General features: G+C 42.0%; 1 protein-coding gene across 5 annotated transcripts in view; it reads right to left on the reverse strand.

Annotated features, from left to right (window-relative positions):
• Positions 1-22,845, reverse strand: part of LOC117231994 — a 79,529-nt gene that overhangs the window by 14,199 nt on the left and 42,485 nt on the right. For all 5 annotated transcript variants that reach the window (XM_033491058.1, XM_033491056.1, XM_033491057.1 and 2 more), the window contains 5 exons: positions 15,343-15,815; positions 14,618-14,852; positions 2,817-3,077; positions 1,211-1,368; positions 517-766 (listed from right to left, as the gene is read on the reverse strand). In XM_033491058.1, the coding sequence (XP_033346949.1) occupies positions 517-766; positions 1,211-1,368; positions 2,817-3,077; positions 14,618-14,852; positions 15,343-15,815 (1,377 nt within the window). The remainder of the gene's footprint in view (positions 1-516; positions 767-1,210; positions 1,369-2,816; positions 3,078-14,617; positions 14,853-15,342; positions 15,816-22,845) is intronic.

Here is a 22,845-nt window from a genome sequence, read left to right on the forward strand (position 1 = left end):
AATGTAATTGGGTTATCTCCTTTCGTCTCTTAACAGATCGTTCGCGACATTTGATAAGTTTCTGTAATTTCCTGGTATTCGTGACACGCTATTTAATTAATAATCTTATCAAGCGAATAAATATTTATACACCTTATCGAAATAAACAGTTTTCATATGCTGTGCATAAAGCTTGAAAGCTTTACTCGTTGTCGTTCATTACATTTTAACGCAATGATAACTACGTTATCGTAAACACATATAAACATGCCCAGCTACATGTTAATTAACATTATTGGCTAATATCCTGTCCCGTAATGTCATGATTTGTTTGTAAAGTAAAATTTTCGTTAGCTATTCGATACGAACATTTAATAAGAGCGCGATGGTATTTTGTCAGGTAGAATACGCAATTCCTTTAACGAATCTCAAACGGCAATTGTATTCGGTGAAGTAATATCGTGAATGATATTACGCGGAGATAAAAGCTGTCGCAGACAACGGTGAACAATTAATCGAGGATGTTTGTGAACTCACGTTTGTCTCCCGGATCTCTGTCTCTGAGCGCTGTCATGACGGCCTCGAAGCTGCTGTTCAGTGCTTTAGGCTCCGCGTAAAACCTGACAAAGGCGGTATTGGCCCCGATGAGGACGGTGTCGGCGATGCTGCCGCAGAAATTCTTCTCTCTGGAGGACATGTCAGTGCGTTCTTTGAATATGTCCACGAAGTTGGCGTCGCACTCGTTTGGTCGTTGCAGTTTGAAGGGATCCGAGAATACCAGCTGAATCTGAAAGTTGTACGTGTTCCTGTGATAAAGCTCAGTGAAGGGTCCTTTCCTTTTCCCTCTATCTCTGTTCTGATGACGATCGAGAAAACCCAAAAAATTTTCACCAATTACTCAGTATATTTTATGAGGCAAAGCGGGCATCGCAATTACCGGAATTTTTTTGCCAGACGTGATTTCGTTTGACCAAAAAGAATGGGCGTCCAAATAGTGGTGAGACAGGGATCAAAGGTAGATTGATAGCAAAGGGACAAGTCATCAAGTATTTTGGAAGATTCAATTCAAAATATACGGTGCATCGCACGTTTGCCTTTTTGTTGTTGCGTACTTTTTTTCTCTTTTTAATGAACTAGTTTAAAGGATTATCGAGGCATTATCGACAGAGGGAAATTCGTGAAATATTAGCGAAATGGTGTTGACGTAAATTGACGAAATTGATGAAATTACCTTCCATCCTTCATTGACGGTGATGTTCCACATGCAATCCAAGGGGATGCCTTCCTTCTCAGCGACAATCTTCTTGTCCTGCACGTCATCGCTGCTAATAATTGCCTGCACGCCGTTCACGTATTTGACACACGGCTCCGGTTCTGGTGGCACTCCCGCTGTGAATCACACCTATTACAGTATTACGTTTTCCCCAGGCTCGTCGTCAGGTGTTTATTTGCCTCGACTAATTCGCGTGTACGTTTCATTTCTCGCGTATAATGCAACTCGCTCATTTACGAGCGCGAGCTTCGATGCCAATGTCGAGAGCCAATAGAAAACGTATTCACCACGAGCCAAACAGCGTTCGTGGGTCAGAAAGGGACAGAAAAGAAAAAAGAGCGGGAAACGTGGACCGCGGGAAACAACAAAAAATCTCCAGCCATTGTTCGAGAAATAATTGATTTCCCGTGCCGAATTGGCATTATAAAATTCGCGGCCGGAGGAACACAATGAACAAGAGGAAATGAATCAAACGCGCGAAAAAATGCACCCCCCCCCCTCGGCTTCTGATTAATTTCCTTTCCCGTCGATGTTTGAATTTGACGTTATCATAGTAGCAGAGTTTTAATGTTTGTCCCTCATTAAGACTGATTCGCGGTGGCTTCGAAAGCCATGCGTTCTGGAGCGTATTAAGAGCAACCAAATACTCAAACGGCATTCATCGCTCCGGATCAGGGCAAATGCGCGGAAATAATGAGCTGTATGAGACGCGAATGAATATCGGAGCCGTATTTCTGGTAATCTGGTCTACTCGAGCAGAGCAAAACGGGAAGCTTTTGCGAGGGAGACTGCAACGCGTATAAGTACTTACGAAGTATTGAATTAACATTGCCGTAAAACTGATTTGTAAAACTACGTGAAAATGCAAAATTGCAGCAGATGTATCGCTTTGTATGAACAATTTATTCTGAAATTTTCAACATGAAACTCGGCTCCAACTGTAACATTTTATGGATTACTGGAGCAGTACTCAAATATTGACAGTGTTTCGGTACAGTAACAGAAATTACGTTGAAATTATTTTCAGTCAGCTTCGAGCACTAGTTTTTCGGACGTAGAATTTATTACTAGTCAAGATAAAAAAAATTCTGCACAGAGGTCGTAGTTGGAGCGGGAAATCCGGTGGATTGGAAGCTTCCCAACGTTCGCCGATGTCGTCGAGGCTAATGTCCGACCGAGTATTCTAATCTGAGAACCGCCGGTCATCACTCGCGTTTGTTTTCAATGAATGGGCAACAATTTTTATCCTGACATACAGATATTTCGCTAGTTTCTCTCTTTCTGTATACGCGCGCGCTCCAACTTTAATAAAATTTATCAACGGGAAGCAACTAATCGATATTTTCCTGGTGCAAAATATTACTATACACAGACCATGACTTATCGGCACGTGATGTACGCGTACCATGTTTGCAGAAGCTACGAAATAATTTGCAACCTGGAATTTCGTATCTCGCGAATAATCTCAACGGATTCTTGATTGGAATAGATTCGTTTCTAATAAGAAAATCTTACTGTGACAACGTGACAGACTGGTAGATGGATCGAAATACTGTGGACTTACGATAGGTTGGTCTTGGTATCATACTCCAAACGGCCTTGAAGCCCTTGTCCTCGATGCTATCGTCACTGTGGAATCGCAGCCAGAGATATCTCGTCTTCGACGTGATCTCTGGGGGGAAATTCTTGCCACAGAAGTTACCGAGGAGATTGGAGTAGCCGTGCTGGCCGTCACGTACCTCGAGAAAATCGTAACGACAGTCTGCACTCCCCTCGAGTTTGAATTCGTCTCGAAAGTCGAGCTTCAACAGCATGCCTTCCTTAGCTGAAACGAGAGAAGGGTAACGTTCTCGTTAGAAACCGTGAAAACAGCGAATATAGAGACGTTTCTCCGAATTCAGTGATTTTTGTAATCATGAAAGAAACTGTTTATCGAAGAATGCGAAAGTAAGCTGTTTTATTTTTCTTGCACGGATTTAATTAACGTTACAAACCGGGTAAAGAGAAGAAGAGAATTAATCTAACAAGATACAGATATAAAAGTACAGGCAGAAAAGTGAGTACAGTGTATTCTGAGAGTAGTTTGATCTCATAGTCACTCGTCTGTATTTATCGATTGATCCAGAGAAAAGATCAATTAATATTCGCATAGCTGCATATTCTGATGATTTATTTATTCGGTATATTATTCCGATAAAACCAATAAATGTAAAATCGTTGTTAAATAATTCAACAGGGGAAGCAGGAGTGTTGTGTGAAGGACGTGTTCGTGTATTAAAATTAATTAATCGAACGAGCGACAGACAGTCTATTAACAATAACTTATTTATAATTTTGGAAAGAAATAAAACGTCAACTAATCTTCTTTCTCACTCAAGTGTTGGAATGTTGAGTCTGTGGAGTGAATGGGACAGTTTAGCGAACGCGATACAAAACCTACGAATTTATGTTGTGATCTTTCAATAAATCGAACATATTTAGTGTGACGTGGCGACCATATAACGCTCGCGTACTCAAGGTGGGGTCTAACCAGAAAGTCGTAGAGTTTTCAGTTTTAAAGGGTTTCTGAAGTTCTCGCAGAATCTGAAGATAAAACCATGTCATCTGTTCGCAGAATTATGTATGATAACCGATTTTGTTAATAATATTTCGGGATAATATTTTTAATTTGCTATTTACGGAAAACCGCCACCTAAATACGAAGCGATGTCACACACGCATTGTTTGGATTGTTATGCATGAGTTTGGCCGTTTGGTCGGCTTACACGAAGGAATGTTCTAACGTCGTTAACGTCGAAAGTCGACCTGGCAATCGGCCAGGTTATTCTTCGTATTCGTCGCGCAACTTTTTTGACTCGTCTTATACCGTAAAGTACCCGGTTTAACTTACAACGCGGTACTTTCTACGTGCTTTTTATCTACTGGCAAAAAGCAACTCATTTATCGCGACATAAATTCTTGGAAAGAATTGATCGTTAAAAGAAGCGGCCCATAAGATTCCGCCGACGAAGCTTTTCGTTTTCAAGAAGAAGGTTAGGAACTTCTGCTTCGTCGGATATGTTCTTTAATACCTGACAAGTTATCTGGCGAGCGTTAGAGTCGCGAACCTATCGTTCTCGCGTTTTCCACGCAATAAATCGAAATCGATGTTCTTTTATACGCGACAGAATCTCGGGCGTATGGTGACATCGTGAACGTGCGATTTGCAAAATCAGCCTGTCCGATCGCTTTCTTAGCATCGAACTGTGCTATTCGTATATAAATCCCAGTCGATCGCTGATGCGATCTGTAATGAAGTCGTTGGCATGCAAACGTGACTTTACTTTCCTCGCACGTACCAAGATTATCCAAGAATTATTTACCGCGAATCGATCGTTAGAATTCACTTGATCTTTCTAGCAACGCAACGAGGGGAATTCCGCGGTATTTGGCTGTAGGTTGTGTGCGTATAGTTCTCACGTTTCGTTTCACTTGCTGAATCGTAGAGAGATTGCTGCCGCTCTGTCGAACAATTAACGCGTTTCCAACTCTCTGGTTCCTCTTAGGTATAATTATTTCAAGCTAGCAAAGATTCCTTTGTCAAAATGAGATACGCACGAACGCACCTGGATATATGAAATCATCTCTAAATTCCAAATGGTTCGATGAACGCTTTGTACCATATAACACAGCGGAGATCGGACAAGCGGTGAACCAAAAGTCCATCGTATGTAGGGAAAGGATAGTACTTGCGCGTTGTTTACGGTTCGCTCATAAATACTTGGTATTTGTGAATAAAATATCTCGTCCGTATCGCCATTTGTGCGCCGCGTAAAAATTTATACCCGTCCGATCGCGATATGAAGGAAATTATTGACTGAAAATCGTGGTATAAAAGCCGCGTATTTGTTTCTGAGCGATCGCTAAACGCCACTCGAAGAAATGGATCGTCTATTTTCGTGGCAATTAAAAGTACGTAAACGGTTTCCGTGAATAACGTACTCTGGGGATGTACGCGATAAATCGTATTGATGATCCGGATAAGGTACGATTTCGAAACGAGTATTATTAGTGGCTTTCTCGCTATACAACCGCATAGGAATGTCATGCTCACGACGAAGATGTTATTTTCATTCGTGTATTTATGTTGCGCTGTGAATGAAATTCTGGCTATCATCTGCGGCCAGCCCACGCGAACAGCGAACTCGTTTTCGTCCGAAGGACGAACGAATATTTTCTATATGAGACTTACCAACAGCAGGAAATCCATCGCGACACGACACATCTACCGTAAAAATCGCAGTTGACGATTGATTCCGAACCTACGACTGAGTGGAGAACGGTATCGTACGTGACACTAAAATGTCACGACTTCGCCATCGAACAACGACCGTTCTTGGCTCTTTTTTGAATGGCGCTTCGAGCCCTCCATTGACGGAGCCGCGTTTCTTCGATGTGAAGAAAGAAGGAAACGATAAAAAGCGGGACAGAAAAGAAGGAAGGAATAAAGGTCTGCGTGGCGACTATTTTCTCGGAGGGGGAGGAAACTCTAAAGCGGTGGCAATCTCGCCCCAACTACTGTCCGCTTTCGCACGGAAATACCAGTATTCCAGTCGCGGTGCGATCGATCGAGTTTTTCAACAGATTCAAAGAGTCTTCTTCTCCTATTTTCACGCTTCATTATCTTTTGATTGTGTCACCTTCCGTCTGCTGCTTGTAATCATTGTAGAAATTAAGGGCCATTCTCAAAGGGTTTCGCAATTCTCCGCTATTGTACGACGTTCACGACTTATTTATCAACCCGCCTCTCGCGTTTCCTCTCCTCCAATTTCTTAGTCTTTTCAGAAGTAAGCGTCACGGCGTTATGTACATAGTTACACCTGTAACGGTGTCACTGCGCATCGCAGTTCTGGATGCCACGAATTTCTATCGACCCAGTCTACCTAATCGCTGAGCGGCAAACGTACTGCGAAACCACGAATCTAGTAATTTCGAGCGAGAGGGTGCGATATCTGTTCCAAGTTTAAGCTTTCGCCGTCGTCGATATCTAACACCAACTTTCACGACGTCTCAGCCACCGTGAACATCGTTTACGTATGGAGTAAATGGCTTCCGTCATCGCAGAACTTACCTGAGCCGTGAAATCCAAGGTACACGCAAATATTCGACCATTCGCGATATTAGTGTACATCGTGGTTCTAACCTGACGTTCTACGAACTCGTCTGTCTTGGAACCCACTGCCATTTTCCTCTGACTATCAGGTTCCATACCTCTCGTCTTCCGTAACTACTAGCGTTCCCTTCCCAATAAACCAGTCGAATTTTCACCGGCGTTTCGTATTTTTCGTAGCTAGCGTACGAAGAAACCCCGCGAGTCACGAAGTCTGTACAAATTTTCGCACATTTTCCACCAGTATTCCCGGGAACTTAGAACGAAAGCTCGAGGATGATTTCTACGAGAACGTGATTAGAGTTTCATTCTGCGGCACGATCGTAGAAATATATCCGTAACTAATGGGCGTGGATTTTATCCATGATGTCAGATATCGAGAGGTATCGAGAAGGGTAAGAAGAAAGCCTTTCTTAGGTGTCTACCGCGAAAAAATATTGCAATCGTACGTGCTTAGCTTTCGTATACCTAAAATTTATTATTGATCTTTCGAGTAATTTCGGACGAATAATTTTAAAAGATATCGCTCTATTTAATGTGAATTATAACGTAGAATATATTAAGAGCCGAAAACGTATAATTACCTCCATTTGGAAATGTAAAAGTTTTCACAGAAAGATTAAAAAATTACTCGTCAAACAGATTTTTCTAGGGTAGAGTATAAATTTTATTCTGGTAATTTTAGTGAAAATTGTTCAAAAGTTTCTATAAAAAGAAGTGTAATGGACTTTTGAAGGTCTCAAGCCAATAGCCTGAATTCGTGGTCGCAATAATGATCAGCATCTCCACGGGTAGTTCATCGAATTTTCCATAGAGATTGGCAAGATAAGGAAGAGCGTTGCACGGTTCCTGAGAGTTGAATGACCTAGTCGGTCTGTTCCCGAAGCCCCGGTAAAATGGTGTAGTTTCCCTCCTTGTTCAAATTGGATATTTATTTCTTGCAACTGCACCGCCGATTAATATTTGCAAACTTTTCCCATGGTAAAACCATAGACAGAAATATATTCTGGCGCGTGCAGATATTTATGAAACGAAAGCAAACAAGACATTTTTAATTCGAAACATTGATATAAAGTATAACTGTTATTTTTCTTTTGCGAAAACAAAAGTAAAATGTGGAAATCCGATTTTATATACGCGTTGGATTTTGAACGTTACGTTTTCCGTTTTAGATTTCATGATTTCGTGAAAATTTTTTGTTCAAATTTCCGACTTTATGCTAAATCGAATAAGTACCGTGCATACTGTAGCATCGTTTCCAAAGTAAATAAATAAATATGAAAAATATATACACGATATATACATATATAAATAAAATAACATAAAATTAATCTATATCTAAAAACAGAGTTCTCTTTATGCTTGAAGCCGGGACGATGTAAAAGCTTCTTTATTCGAGAGAAATGATGAATTTATAACGCGAAAGTAACGTCAATTCAATTCTTTGCTGGATAATTTTTTTTCAATTTTCAACTTGATTATTTCTTTGACGACTTATCGCACCTATTTCCACGCGAATAGAAATAGTTTGTATTCTTGAAGCGATGGAATTATATCGCCGGCCAGTGCAAACGACGTTTCACTGAATATTGAGCTAACAGCCTAATGACAGATGTAAATAAATTTGCACTCGGTATTTCGCTTTCATTGCGCGGCAAACGAGCAAACTTTATTGCGATTTTATTTCACTTTTCCTTCGAATGGAATGGAATAAGAAGGGGAGAACGAGGTCTCCATGGAATCCAGTCCCGAGTTTACTTTCTGTTACGTTTAAATCTCTCGAAAATGTTTCGCGACCTCTACTGTAACCTGTCTGGAACTCATTTTTTCATGGTCGATGATTTATGATATCCTATTCAGATCCACCCACGGATTCGTGTAATATATCCATTTACTTTGAGGACGACCATTAAATCGGCAAAGGGTCGACGATAATAGATCGGTCTGCTGCGAAGGATTATTTCTATGGTATAACGACGAATATCGAGCGAAAAACAGTCGCGAAAAAGTGATCACCCGTCTTGTTTAACTGAGCGTAAAATGTCGACCGTTCGTTAAATTATATTTAGCTGAGAGTCGGTGGAAAGGCATCGTAAAAATTGGATCGTGATCATCCGATGTAAAAAGAAGGAAACATTTTTATGGTTTTCATTAACGCAGGAGAAACCAATGAATTGGATTCCGCGAAAAACCGCCGTTAGAGGGAAATGTAAAGGGGAGAGACACGACTATATTTTAGTCGGAGCCGCGGGAAGGCTAGCTATATTTTACACGGTATTAGGCGGCTTAAGGACGCTACGAGTTTGGGAAATAGAGCGAGCCGATTCTTTTACATTCGCATCAAGTCGTATCCCGTTGAGTGAGAACATTTAACGAGCACTCCCGACAAGGATGACCGAGAAGGGGCATGATCCATCCTGAAAAGCGAGCCATTTTCGGAGATACGTTGTTAAGAGCCGATGAAGGGGAGAGTTTGCCGAGACAGATCCTCAGGGATTTTATATACCAGTGCTCTTCTTTATCTACACTTTGGGACTCGCGTATTCCTCAACGTTCGATCGTGAATTAAATACAGTTTCTTCGACGATATAATTTGATGAATTTTTCCAGTGGCGCTTTTCTTTGGATTTTGTCCAATGTCTCTCTAAAGATGTCGTCACGATCGTTTGGAGAAAGGTTGATTTGTAGCAAGGAATATCGGGAGAAAAATTAACGTATCGTAAAGCACAGATGAAACGACATTACGTTCGATTCGCTCGATGCGCGCAGGTTGAATTAAAACGATTTGTTTAGCGCTTCGAAGGCGATTTTCTTGCGCTTATTCGACATTACGATTGAAACGAACCGAGAACACGTCGTTTTGTCACAGGCTGATGTATAGACATCAGGATAGAATAGATGGGAATGCATCGATGCACTTCGTTGTACGCGCTTAAACGGTCGCTCGGCCGAGATTTCCGCTTTCGTAGTGATTCATTGCAGTTAGAGGTGCGTTCGACGATGCCACTCGTCATGGAACGCGGCTGTAGAGGACAATGGAGAACGAGCCAGCCGCAAGAAGGAATTAACCAGCACCAACTTTATCACAGCTAACTGCGCTGTCCTTGCTCCCCAATGAATTTACCGATTCGAACACGGACCGAAGTAATTTCAACGATCGAAATCGTTAAATCGCACGTAATCTCTGGCCGTTCCGTTGATTAAAAATGTCCGTGGAAAAATGTCTTGGTTCTTTATCATTTTATCGCCCATGGAAGTTGTGACTTGTTCGTTAGCGTGGAAACATATTATGTGTTATCTCTTCTTTCCTTTTCCACTGATAAATCACCTAACTTTCCTACAATCTGGTTTACTCTCGATTGATCTTTCTCAACATAAGTTAGGCCGTTCCTTCGACGGTGCAATTGGGGTGTAATCGGTAGCAGTTTCTTCGGTAAAGTTGATCGATGGGAACGCACATTGTGGGTGGTCTTTAGCGCCATTTTAGTTCAAGGACAAGCGCAGTGTCTTACCGCAATTAATGGCTTCCCTTGCACAGACTCTCGGCCTTAGAGTATTTCGATGTTCCACGAAACACGGAGACGGCAGAAGGGCGGTCGCCCTTGATTTACGTGGGGTCGCATTAAACGGTTCTTTGATGGCCCCTTACCTCCTGAGTGGTTGATAACTAGATTTGCTCGTCCACTTTGGAACTTAGCCACGACTTCCTCCTATCTCCGACGATTCTAGAAAGCCTTTTTCTCTCGGGCTCTAGGTTGCTACCTTTTTCCTTTCTTTTCGTTTTTTACCAGTTTCTACCCTTCGATGTCTCCCGCGGGTCATGTCCAAACATCGAAAGTATTAACCTTGCCGTCGAATAGCACGATCGCGTCTCTGACTCACACCATTTAGCACAATTCCGATCGCGTTCAACGTAAAAACTGGCAATAATGGTGAGATATAAGTGGTAAAGGAGACAAACGAACGTGCCTCGATGTTACACACGTGGTAGAGGGAAACTTTTTATCGCTAGTCTGTGTTCCGTAGCGTGAAACGCGAAACTTGGCAGAGGTAAGAAAGCCGTGGTACGCTCGTCGACGCGCTTTAAATTGCGCTTGCCTACACTGCTGCTAAATTGGTTGGTGGTTACAGGTAACGAGACAGGGAGAACGAACTGGTAACGAAGTATCAAGTAGCGATGATGTCTGCGAAAAATGGAGTATGATCGAGTCTCGTGTCGTGATCGTGGTCGCGTTCGTCCAAGTGTCATTCGCAACTTTTCGCGTTTCGCCAGATTTCCGCTTTCTTTGGTTATCGTTCGCGAAACATGGTGTCCTCGTTATCCACTTTCGAAGGTCGATCTTCTTTACTCGACATTGGAAGTCGACCGACGCCCGTAAATGGGATCGATAAGCGGCGTCACATGTTCCTCGAGCTTAGAACCGGTTGTCCTTCGCATGGATGACTATGTCACGGATTACGCTAGTAATTTATAAGCCGTATTATCGGTGAATTCCACCGATTTGGCGATGGCGACGATCGCAAAGAGAGAGAGAGTTTGATTATTCGTTCGTAATTAGAAAAGAAGTTGTGTCGTTTGGTCAGGTTACCGCACGGTTCTTCAAGGGAGATCAAGCGTACCCGTTTAACGAACTGCTGTTCTTCGAGCCCCATTTCTTCGTTATTCCACAAAACGGAAGAGGTTCGATCGCGTTTCATCCGGCGAATGCTTATTCAGTCTCCAACCAACTGTGATCTCATTAACGTGCCTGAGTGGCTCCAACTGCTTAAAGGTGTCCCACATTTCATAATGATACCGATGTAACCGCGTTATCGTGTTCACGAGCGAGCAATTAAAAAGGTTTCATCCGTGCAATTAGGACCTTCTCCCGATGCCGGTTTCTCCGCAAGGGTTACTTGGCCTGTTTGCGTGAGCTCTTCGATCAGGAGCGTCAGCCAGAATAGAAAGAATTAAAAAGGAAGGCGAACGAGAGCCGTGTCCGCGTTATATAGCGGCGTCGATTCATTGACTCGATTATTGTTCTAATTTCCAGTGTTTCTTGGAACTTGCCGATGAACCAGCAAAATCTGTAGTTTACGACCGAGCGATTTTCTAGAACGAGAAAATGTTATCGTGGCAAATGCAATATCGCACAAGCACGACATACGAGGAATGTTCCACCGCGAATGTTTCGTTCTCGATCAGTTATTTTATTCAAAGGAGATTCTCCAGATCTATTTTTTCCCCTTCTTTTTTGAATTCTTTTGAAAAATTGCAGAAATCCATTAAACTTATCGATACAGCGTCGCGGAAAAGAAGCAAATGGGAACGAACTGATCACGTTGACGGATTTATCGTGTCCTTTCAGTAATCGCACCATACATTTAGGTTGCATTAGCCTTTGCGGTCCGCGTGTTTTTCCAACATAGGATTCGTACGAATCTGAAGCTGCATCGCGAATGCATACGGAATACCAATTCCGATCTAAACTACCCGTTATCTGTGCTACATCGAGCACACAATCAAGTAGTCTTTGCGCTCGATCGTCCATCAATTCGCAATTGCAGTTGGACTCGAACGCGCGCGCACATAGATCTGCCCTCGCTTCGAGCGGTTCGTCTTTGAGCGTCGCGACAGTAGAGAGAAGTTCGAATTGTTCCAATTAAACTTTGATCGTGTCTGGCCTGTCGCCGGGACATACCGGCCGAAACGTGATTGAAACATTGACCTTTGTTTCGCTCGATGATCCTCCAAAAGTTTCGACGATTCGTCGTCGTGTGTCGAGAACTAGGCTTTCGTCGAGTTTAACGAGTTCACCTAGACACGTAAGAAATCATAGGAAGGAAACGAAGGTGGCAAACTAAGAACAGCACTTGAAATAACAACGATTGCGCTGTTGAGTTTTGAAACGATGGTAACTAAATGCGCCACGGTGCAACTTAATAGCACTGTTGTTGCGCAATTTATACAATTTCAAACGATTTAACGGAGAGTGAATTGCGTCAATTTACGCCGAAACTTCCTTAATCCCTGCCAGTTCCGTATTGATGTTTAGGATAATTGGATGTCGTAATTTACATAGGGTGCTTAATATGTCGTAATCACTTCGATCAATGTAATAGAGGTTGCGTTGCATCAACATATTGGTCCCTTTAATGATGCTAGTTATAGTATGTTGTTCGTCACTAATCGGTTCGTGAGTGTAAATAACCAGAAAAATTGAATTCCACATTTACGAAAACGATCTTTGATGTTATTTTAGAAATAATTCCCTTCGCACATATCTATTCAAAAATCTTTCGATTAAATGATTTCAATCGTAAATAGCTCCTAACCATAGGATAATCGGTGTTTCCAAATCATCTAATCACATCGTGCTGCAAGGATCGTTTAAGCTAACGTTCTCGTATTGATTCTCGTTTCCTTCCAGCATCAACGATATAATTTCGTTCGTACGAAGCTTTAAACAGGCTATTTTAAACGAAGATTATACTTTCTTATCAGTCGACAAGCAATTGCAGCAGCTCTCTCTTATCAGCCGGTCAGGATAAACCGTGGAAAGAATATTATCAGAGAAAATACATTCTTAAACGTATTCAGCGCACGTTGTAACGGTTTAAACTCGCTACGTACCGCAGCTATTCGTAATCCATGACGATCCGCCCTCACATGTAAATCCGAGCCAATAGCGTAGCGCACGTTAGACGCCCAGAAAGGAAATAAGGCACATCGGTTCGTATCGACATCCGGTTGTGTGTGATTTACAAGCGGTTCAATCTGAATTTATTCACCGGTCTGCAAGCTACGCTCATAAATGATTTACAACGTTGCCTTCTGATATTTATTTTTATTTGGAAAACCGGCTTCCAACCGGGAATTTTACGGTTTTTACACAAAGAAAACAGATGCGACTGCTGTCGAACCTATCGTTTCCAAAACTCGGCCGAGGACCAGCGATCGCGGCGGATACTATTTTGGTACGTCAGAAGAAGATTCGGCGCGTCCACAGTCTGAGGCTCGTCGACCCTGACTCAATTTCCAACACGACCCAGCTGCCCTCGTTTGCTCAATCCGACGCGTTTCGAGGCGTTTGGATCATCTAAAAGGAACGAGCGTTCCTCGAATGGCTCGTGCCTTTTACTACCTCTTTCTCTTCGTTTACTCACCCTAACCCTGGAACGAAAGGACGAAAGAGTTACGGGTATCTCGCGTCACGGTTCGTATATTTGACGCAAATGGAACCATAAATGCACGTAATTACGTTCGTTGCCCAGACAGTATTCTTCAGGAACTTCCAGAAACCGTGAAAAGGGATACCGATAAAAGGTAATGAATATCTTCATCATTTTTATGGAATCAAGTTTTTACATGATTGTTCGGGAAATGTTTCTCGCGTTCCTCGCGAGAATGGATTTCCAGTCGCCTCGTCCATGATTTATCGATTCGTTATCAAAACTTGGACCCAGGCATGATTTATTATTTCGACTCGCATTCGCCAGACCGTTTTACGCAATTACTCTTCCCGGGTCGGTTGATACGTCAAGGATGCAAGAAGGATGTAGTTTCGCGTTGAATTCACGGTGGTAAAAGTAGCGTGGAATCAGTTGTTTGCTCGTCGCGAATCGTAATGCGTTTCCTTTACGAGCGATCGGTCGCGACGAAACACCGCAGTTTGCCGACGCTATTAATTCTCCGTGCTAGTTTTCCCTGTGGCCCGTTTATTATAAATTCGATGCTTGCCACTGTTTATTCGACATCCGAGCGGACAGCGAGAAGGGAAAAATTGATGCGCTTCTTTCGACTCGCCGACGTGCACGAATGCATTGTATCGACGAGCGGCAGAGAAATTTACTGTCGGCATCGGACAGTATCTCCTCGTCGGACCAACGAAACCACCAGAGTGTATCAATCACGGCGTCGCGCGTGTTAGTCGTTCGCCCCTTTTCGAAGTTTGGTCGGTGCCGTAGCCAGCAGGCTACGACGAACTTATACATATGAAACGAGTGGAATATCAAACTCGAACTCCGACGTGCACAGTTAGCGTCTAGTTAATTCCACGAGTTATCGAGATAAGTGGAAACTCGCTGCTATAATAAATTTACTCTGTTTGATGTAATATACCATGCTCGTGGCATTTCGTGTTTCGAATATGGAACAATATCAAAACGATTTCGCAAAGAGTAGTCTTTTATCTTTCGAAACGACCTAAACGAGGAAGAGAAAAACGTTTACTCACCTTCCAGGACTTTCACGCACTCCGTGAGGTTTGGATAGTTTTCTGGATACCTCGGACTGTAAAATTCTTGTTTAGTGTCGTCACCGATAGTGAATTTCTCGCACGCGTTCTTTTCTGTAACGTGCCTCATTTGACGACGTATAACGTCGTTTACAACGAACGGAGTCGGCGTTGTGCTGACATTCCTCCGATTTTTCCAGGAGTCGAATAACTTGGCTTTCTGCGTCGCCACTATCTACACATATTTGAAAGTTACGTGATAGTTTACACGAGGTGTATGGAACTTTTTCTTGGCTATTACACCTGGTACGGTTCAATTTTAAAGCTAACGTTAGTTTAAGTCTGGCAGGATTGAAAATTTACACGATCGATAAGCAATAATCCTCTAATCCTCAGGTGTCAGGTCGTTAATTATATAACGGCGTAACGATGCTTTGGGTAACTGGTATCGTGATAACGTTAAATTATAGTTATCGACCTGCTGTAAAATCATTGGCCACGCGGAAAATATATATCTACCGTTATTACGTTCAAATAATGTATATTATTTCGCGTTTAATTCTTTTATCGCTCGAGATTTCATTAGTCCCTTCGTTTTCAATTGCCTTATAGCGGCAACGAACAGTGAAACCAGATCGTTTCGTTCTTCCTCTAGTCGTGCAAGTTACATAGCAGCGATAATCGAGGAGACGTAAGGTTAACAGCAGAAACATGATACGACTTACGTTGTCAAAACTTGCCGGGGAAATGATGTTCGCGTTAAAGCTCCATCGTTCTGGCGTTGATTGGATAAACGTCCGTGAAGTAGATAGATTTATTTTCTGCCTTGTGTCATTCATACTCCTCGAAAACACGGTCGCGTTTTCGTTCGAGATTTTCACTTTTCCCGTGTCATTCTTTCCCGTCCTATACGTCGCTTCGATATTCCTGTTCATTTCGATCTTCTCTTCCTCCTCTTCGTCCTCGTCCAGGCTCTCGCTGGTCGGTTTTAACAAGTCCAGCGTGACTCGTTCCCGGGAACTCGAGCTGTCCGCGTGCCAGGAAGTTGTCTGGTGAAACTTTCCGATAGATTTGGTTTCTCCGGTGGTACGTTCCGTACTGAAGGACGAGGCAAAGGTTCGGCCGCTCCTTCTCGTGTCGTACGTATTCCACAGTGACTCCTCCGTCTCGCGTGTGGCTTCCGCGGCCGTCCCAGTGACTGAAACATTAATGGTCAAGAGAAGCTTGTTAATAGTTGCCATTTTCTAATGATATTTTAGTTATTATAAGCCTTGTATAGTACTAGAATATTCTCTTCTCGGCGAAATGTTTCAGCCAACGGAAATCTCGAAATATATGTTTCGCTCGACGAACCGCTGCAGCAACTGAACGTCGAGAAATTCAACGATCTTATAATCGGCTAAGGATGTTTGGTATTCGTTAAATGTACGTTCTCTTTCTTTACGTTAATGCGTTTTTCCGTAATATGTTGAAAATTGTATTCGCGAAATTTTATTCACCACGCGCTTGCCATGTGGAATATAAAGGAACGAAGAGACAAAAAACGGAGAAAAAAACAAAATAATCGGCCAGAAACTAGTTTAGGCCGATCTAGTCGAGAGACTACGCTCTCGACAAAGACGAAACTTGTAAATTCGGTTCGCGGAAAAAAAACGCGGTGCAATCGATTTCGCTGTTTCGACTATGTTTATTTTTTTCCCTCGTTTTCCTAGTTGCTATCAACGCAGTGCGCGATCTGGGTTTGACATCGACGGACGCACAAACGTAGCCGAATTCCGTTCGATACGTAACTGAATTTGTCATGGAGTTGCGCGACTTTCTCGAAAGGCCTCTATCGCAACGAACGCCGTAATTCTCGAATTTATTCTCCACTGGTAAAATTGCGAAATCGTTGAATAACCTACGACGAAACGATTCAAGTCTCTGGCGCGAAAAGAGAACAAAATCAACGTAAACACGTTCTTTAGTCTCGATGTTTTATAGCGAGGTATGAAAGATTTTCATAAAAATTTTTGAAATATCTTTCCCTTACCGGAAGCTATTGTGTAAACGTTCCAAGCATGTGGATTTCAAATGGTACGAGTTTTCCCATTTTCTCGTTAAGCAGCGAGTGCATACGACAAGCACAATAATTCACAAAAGGATCCGTTTCACAGGAATATTGTTTCGAGATTTATGACATTACAAGTTCTTAATTTAAGGAATTTCGTGCTGTAGATTTGTAATTTGTTTATTCTTAGTTTTAACGTATTTACTTCTCCATTGTCTACTCTTATAAACTCCGTATATTCTTTTATAAATAATTTTAGTACGATAATGGAGTGTAAAATGATAAAAATCCTCCGCAGCAAAGAATAAGAATTACTTTCCTACGTCCGTGTCTAGTACAATTTAATCAACCACACCCATGTCATTCTCTTTCGCGGACAGTCCGTTAATTTGCATCATTTATGGACGTACTCCTTTCACGCAAAATGTCGTAGAATCGTCGCCACGTCTATTACATAATCCTGCTGCCTGTTCTATGGAACTCGCAAATTTCATTAACAAATATTAGCGCACGAGATACTAGCGAAACCAGACGTTTCTTTGTTTATTTTTGTACTTCAAGGAAAAATGTATAGCTCGGGCCCGTTGGAATTTGCTCAGTGTACGTTTGTCCATTATGGAACGTAACGTTGGATGTATGTTGTTCTTTGACAGCATCGATATGCAGAAATGTGAAAACAGAACTTTCGTACGTCGCGTCGCTCGAAAAGATCGCCGCTGTTTCAGAAGTCTTTGTCTCTGTCACTGTCACGGAATATTCAACGTTGAACATTCCATGCTCTTGAAAGATTCTTCTCTCTCGATTCGAAGTCCTGCAATATATATCAACAAAGAGTTCTAAATTTAGCGGCAACGTAACTACAACTATTTTATATTGGACAGATTCGACGGATTTGCAGCTTCGATTAAAAGGTGTTTAATTTCTTTAAAGTATGTAGTTAAGAATTTTGGAGCGTGCTCGAGGCAAAGAGATCAAGGAAAATGTTAGAGTGTCTGCAGCGGTTTCAACGGTGAAGTACCCCTCGACTGATTCACGTTTTCCTCTTTAACCGACGACGCCACTTATCAGCTCGCGCTTCGACCGGTTTATCTTGAAATTTGAAACGCGACACCGTCATAGGGCTTTTTAGAGAATCTCGAGAAATTCTTCGGGCAAAGCGTTTCTGTGACTGATTTCTTGCTGCAAAAGTCGCGCCAAAAGTGTATATCTTCTCCTGTTGGCCACGTAAATCTGATCCTTGCGCGTGTAGAACGTGTCCCGTTTTCCCTTTTCACACCCTTTTCGTACCGATGTTCCTTTTCTTTTTGCCCTGTTCAGTGCCTCAGTTTAAAAGCACGTTTCGTCTTCCATCGCTGTACCAGGAGAAAGAACGGCTGAGCGCTATCCTCCTTCTTTCATGTACCGCAAGATTTTACCACGTTGTTTACGGTTTTATTCCTTTTTCCTTTAAGAATCTCATCTTTCTTTCGTCGAGATAGGATCCGCCTCGATTTCGTACTCGTTCCTACATAGTCTACACCTTTTCCATAGCCAGCCAGTAATTGTTTTCTTCGCAGTACGTTCCGCTCCTCGTTTCGCCAACGGCGTTTCCGCGTTTTAATAGTTGATCTCTCCTTATCGTAACACGAGAAACCCAATAGTTGGAGAAGTCGTTGGTTTTCTATCGAACTCCATGTAACTTTCGAAATTTAGATATCGAGAGTCAGGTCCGATAACGACAGACAATTATAGATACGATGTAGCGGTTCGTAAAAGCTGCATGATAATTCAAATAAATTGGTCGGTTGGTTTAACTATTTGTATTAGGTACCGCAATGTCAGACTGCGCGCTGGTCTCAGTATTATACCTTCTATTTATAATTTCCCACGGGATACCGCTTTGCGCAACTGTCTAGCTCGCTTGTGCCTGCTTCTTTTCCCTTTTGTATCATTTAATTTGCCACCAATTCATTTTCTCGCAGCTGGGCATGCACGTGGTCCCGCTTCGTTTCATTCTATTAATTGACGACGCCCCGGGACGCAATTAACGGAACAAGCGGAGAACGTTTTAATGTAATGTCGAACGGACCGTGGTCCGAGGTCGAAGTTCAATTTCTACCGTTCGCTTCTGTACTCTCTGTGAAATAAATCCTGTTACCAAAAAGAAAGGAAAAGTTAGCAGTTAATCAGCTAAACTCTACAACGTGCGAATCCCTGCAGGATTAACACGAGTATGAATCCTCCTTATATGTAGCTGCCAAAGAGCGTTTGTTGGATCGAAACAGGACAACGTCCCGCGAGCTGTTGAATAATTTTCAAGAGAAAGAGCGAGTCCTTTGGAAGATTACTGAAAGCCATTTTTGTACATTAATGGGTTTGCTATGATTTGTCTTTTTGCGTTTATACCCCTCTTGTTGTTTAATATTCAAAGTTTCGTCGAGCCGAGTTTAAAGCGCGAATGCTTTAAAAGACAAAAAGATCGATAGGACTGTCTGACGAACAATAGAGTCTAATTTAAATCATACCTGGTCGTAATTACATTGATAAATAGTACTTACTTGCGCATAAATTAACCTAGTTATATAACTGAAGCTTTGTTCTTCGATAGTTGGATTCGTATAAAAAAGAAACAACTTATAACACAATGACGTAAATTCGCCATTGAATGAATTACAAATAATTAAATGAATAGGTGCCGGATATTGCGTTGCTTCATGTAACAATTGGGCCATTAATATTTCGAACCGCGTGGAGCTAATTAAAACAGTACGAAAACGCGAAATGTATCAGGCAAATATTTGCAAAATGGAAATTATTATAATACACGGACGCACAATTACCGATTCTCGTATATTTATGACAGATCTGATCAATGAACCAACGAAAAGGGCAGACTTTGAAACTCCGACCTACAAATATATTACGTTGCAACAGTTATGGCAGATTTTACCAACCCGGTCTAAGTGTTAGAAGATTTTGCATTCGCGAAGTGTTGACAAACTTTCGCTCGCGGAATTTGCGCCAACATCATCAGGTATTTTTCACTGCTAGAAAATTATTTGTCGAGCGTGTGTTCTTGGATGTTTCGGTAAAAGCCTAGCAATCGTCATCGAACAGAAGGGCAACGTTATTCGTCGAACTTTTAATCCTTCCACGTCGAGGAATCTATTTGCTTGCCGAAGTTACCGTGTACCCGAGACGTTTCCCTGGCAATACGAGCGGCACGGCAAGCACTCGATGATAAATCGAAAAAGTTTCTCGAATATAGAATCTCTCGTCTTGGCCCCCGACTGCGAAGAATCCTTCTACGTGATTCTCCAAAGGAATGGGATATATCACTTTCAGAAATTCATATCCAACTAGCCTTCGCCGAGGAGTGTTTCACGATTCTTCGCTTTCCACGTTCTTCGTTTCGCGATCCACGTCCGTGAAATTTCGATGTTACGAAGCTCGCAGTTCGCGCGAGGACGTGTTAGATGGCGATTAAAACTTGTTGCTCCGCTACGCAGGAACGTTATACAATACAAATTGGAAACTTCGCTAACTTGCACGGGAAACTAGCATAGATTTATGCCGCGTGGCAAGATAGAATTATCGACTAACTTCCGAGGAATTGTCTACACGCCGCATCATTCGCGAGCAGCGAAAATTGCCTTTCCGTTGAAAAATCAACGCGCAAGCTTTACATATAGTTTCCCACGTTCGTTATTTTCCTAATTTTTTACGTATCAATTTCTATATATGTTGAGAATTGTGGATCTTAATTGCCGAAATAAAAGTAAAGGAACACTAAGGTTACACTTAGAATTCATATTAAAATAGTTTTAGATTTATTTAATAAACGATTTCCAGGATCTTCGTCGATATACATTTGCACGCATCTCAGCACTTTCTTTGTCTCACCATCTTCCACACCAGACAGAACAGTTGCATTCGTCTGTTTTTCCAAATGCCGCGCACACGCTTACTTCCACACACTCATATTCACATACGTGTGTCAGTACTACGCGGCCAATCTAGTCTAGCAAAATTATACGTATCTCAATAATACATTCTATTTTCGTCGAAACATAGATTAATACACACATAATAAACATAAACGTACATAGTAACATTCTTTTTACTCTATTTGTTCCTCTTCGTACTTCCCTACTTGATAGAGCAAATCCAAACATAGTAAATCATTAAGGAGTACCATTAAATATATTCGCTACAACAGATCTTAGAAACAATTAGAATTTTTATTATTAAAGGTTTTTCATCCGATCGAAATTTTTCATGCATTCTGCATTCAGATACTATTGCGATCACATGTACATCTATTACATACGTATATTCATAGATAACTTCGACGTGTAGAATGAGGAATTCCATTTTCTTCGCTCCCATGCAACGTGCAGCCACGGAATTGTTCCTATAAAAAGGGTGGGCGCTGCACGGAGCACTTGTCTCACTCGACCGAATCGCAGACACAAAATCGTGTTTGGTGCGCGATCAATGCAACTATTCGTATTTCTATAAGAACACAACTTTCTGTATGTAGAATAATATTTATAGAATGCGATAAAGCATCGTGAAAAATTTAGCGTACTCTGTAATATGAAATTATCCTAAATTAATTGTGAGATCCTCCAAAAAAATTACGAGACACCTACTCTTCTCGTTATTTTCATGTAGATCATTGTTTTTGTTTGGAAAATCGTTCTCGTTGTAAGCGGATTATATCGCCGTGAAATTTGCAGTATCGTATCTGTTTCTATCGATTGAATTTTACGCCGAAACTTATTTATTTATTTAGAGTCTGGCCGATTTGTCGTTAAACTGATTGGTTCGCCCCAGCAGGATAGTTCCCGGGACGATAAATCGAAGTCGCACGAACAATATTCGCGATTCCGGACGTGTCAGCCGTAAAGTCCATCGTGCAGTAACCGTAAACAAAAACTTTCCTGTTTACCAATGAATTATAGAGTTTTATCTATGGTCAGTTGTAAAATACGAGAAACGATCGGGGCGCGAAGCCAACGGCAAAGACGAGAGAACGGGATCTACGGCTTGACCCTTCGTTAAACCCGGCCAACGCCGTCTGATTTATGTTTCTCGCTGTCTGAAATTTTATTCCACGCAAGCTACGCGGAAAAGGCAAAATTAATTTTCTTTCGGACAATCCCTTTCTTCGTGATTATTAATTATTCGTCTCGATTATCGCCCTCAGATATTTCACTGAATTTAAATTCCAGCTGGACATCTCGATCAGGATGAATACCCACGAACGGGAATTTTCAATTTTCAAACAGATGGTTCTGGTTGAAGAGACGATAAGGCCGTGTGAACCGAAGAAATTGGTTCATCGATAGGATCTGAAATCTGAGGAATGATGGATCTCGTTGTACGATACTCGTATGCGCCAAATCGATTCAATTTTTGTTCGAGCTTTCAGAGGCACATAGGTGCATCAAGTTCTACTTCCAGATTGTTTATCCTCTTAAAATGACGGTGAACAAGACACAATAGCTGGTGCGTAACGATTGATTCTTCTCGTGGGATGTCGGAAAGTCGCGCGTAGAAAGTTTCGCGCTTCTGTTTCGAAGATTTCTTGCTTGTCTCTTTATGCTGATTCACTCGAAGAAACTTACAGTGAACCGAAGCTTCCGCAACTTTTGCATTACGAAGCAATAGCATGATGGAAATTAGTTCACGCGTCGATTCATGGAATTCTAGAACTTGCTGATACGATGTTTCGCTGTTTAAAGAAACGTTCGAAGACAACTAAAGACTTGGCGAAGAATGTCGATCAAAACTTAACGACGAAAATCCCACTAGCCACAAGCGACACTATGAGACTCGGTCAAAAATTCCGATTCGCCTGGAAGCCAGTGTGTCGAGAACAACGAGCACATCCTTCGTACTAAAATAAACCACGACATTCCCTTCGAGGAATGCCTGTTCACCGATCTACGACTACCTTCTGGCTTCTCAAAAGAGTACGAAGGAATTCGATATACGCATGACCGGACGCTCCTTCTTCCACCTTAATCGGCCGTCAATTCGACCGACAGTTTTAGTACGTTCTCGCCACGAAACTTTCGATCTTCATTATCGGACAGCACTGCGTCGAATGGTTGAAAAATTTCGCACGATTGATCGGATACTTGATGGTTAGTTTAACGAAGACCACGTACGGAGATCGCTTAATCGATTC

This window comes from Bombus vosnesenskii, unplaced genomic scaffold (genome assembly GCF_011952255.1).
Source record: "Bombus vosnesenskii isolate JDL3184/JDL3185 unplaced genomic scaffold, Bvos_JDL3184-5_v1.1 scf7180000013277, whole genome shotgun sequence".
Taxonomy (NCBI): Eukaryota; Metazoa; Arthropoda; class Insecta; order Hymenoptera; family Apidae; genus Bombus; species Bombus vosnesenskii.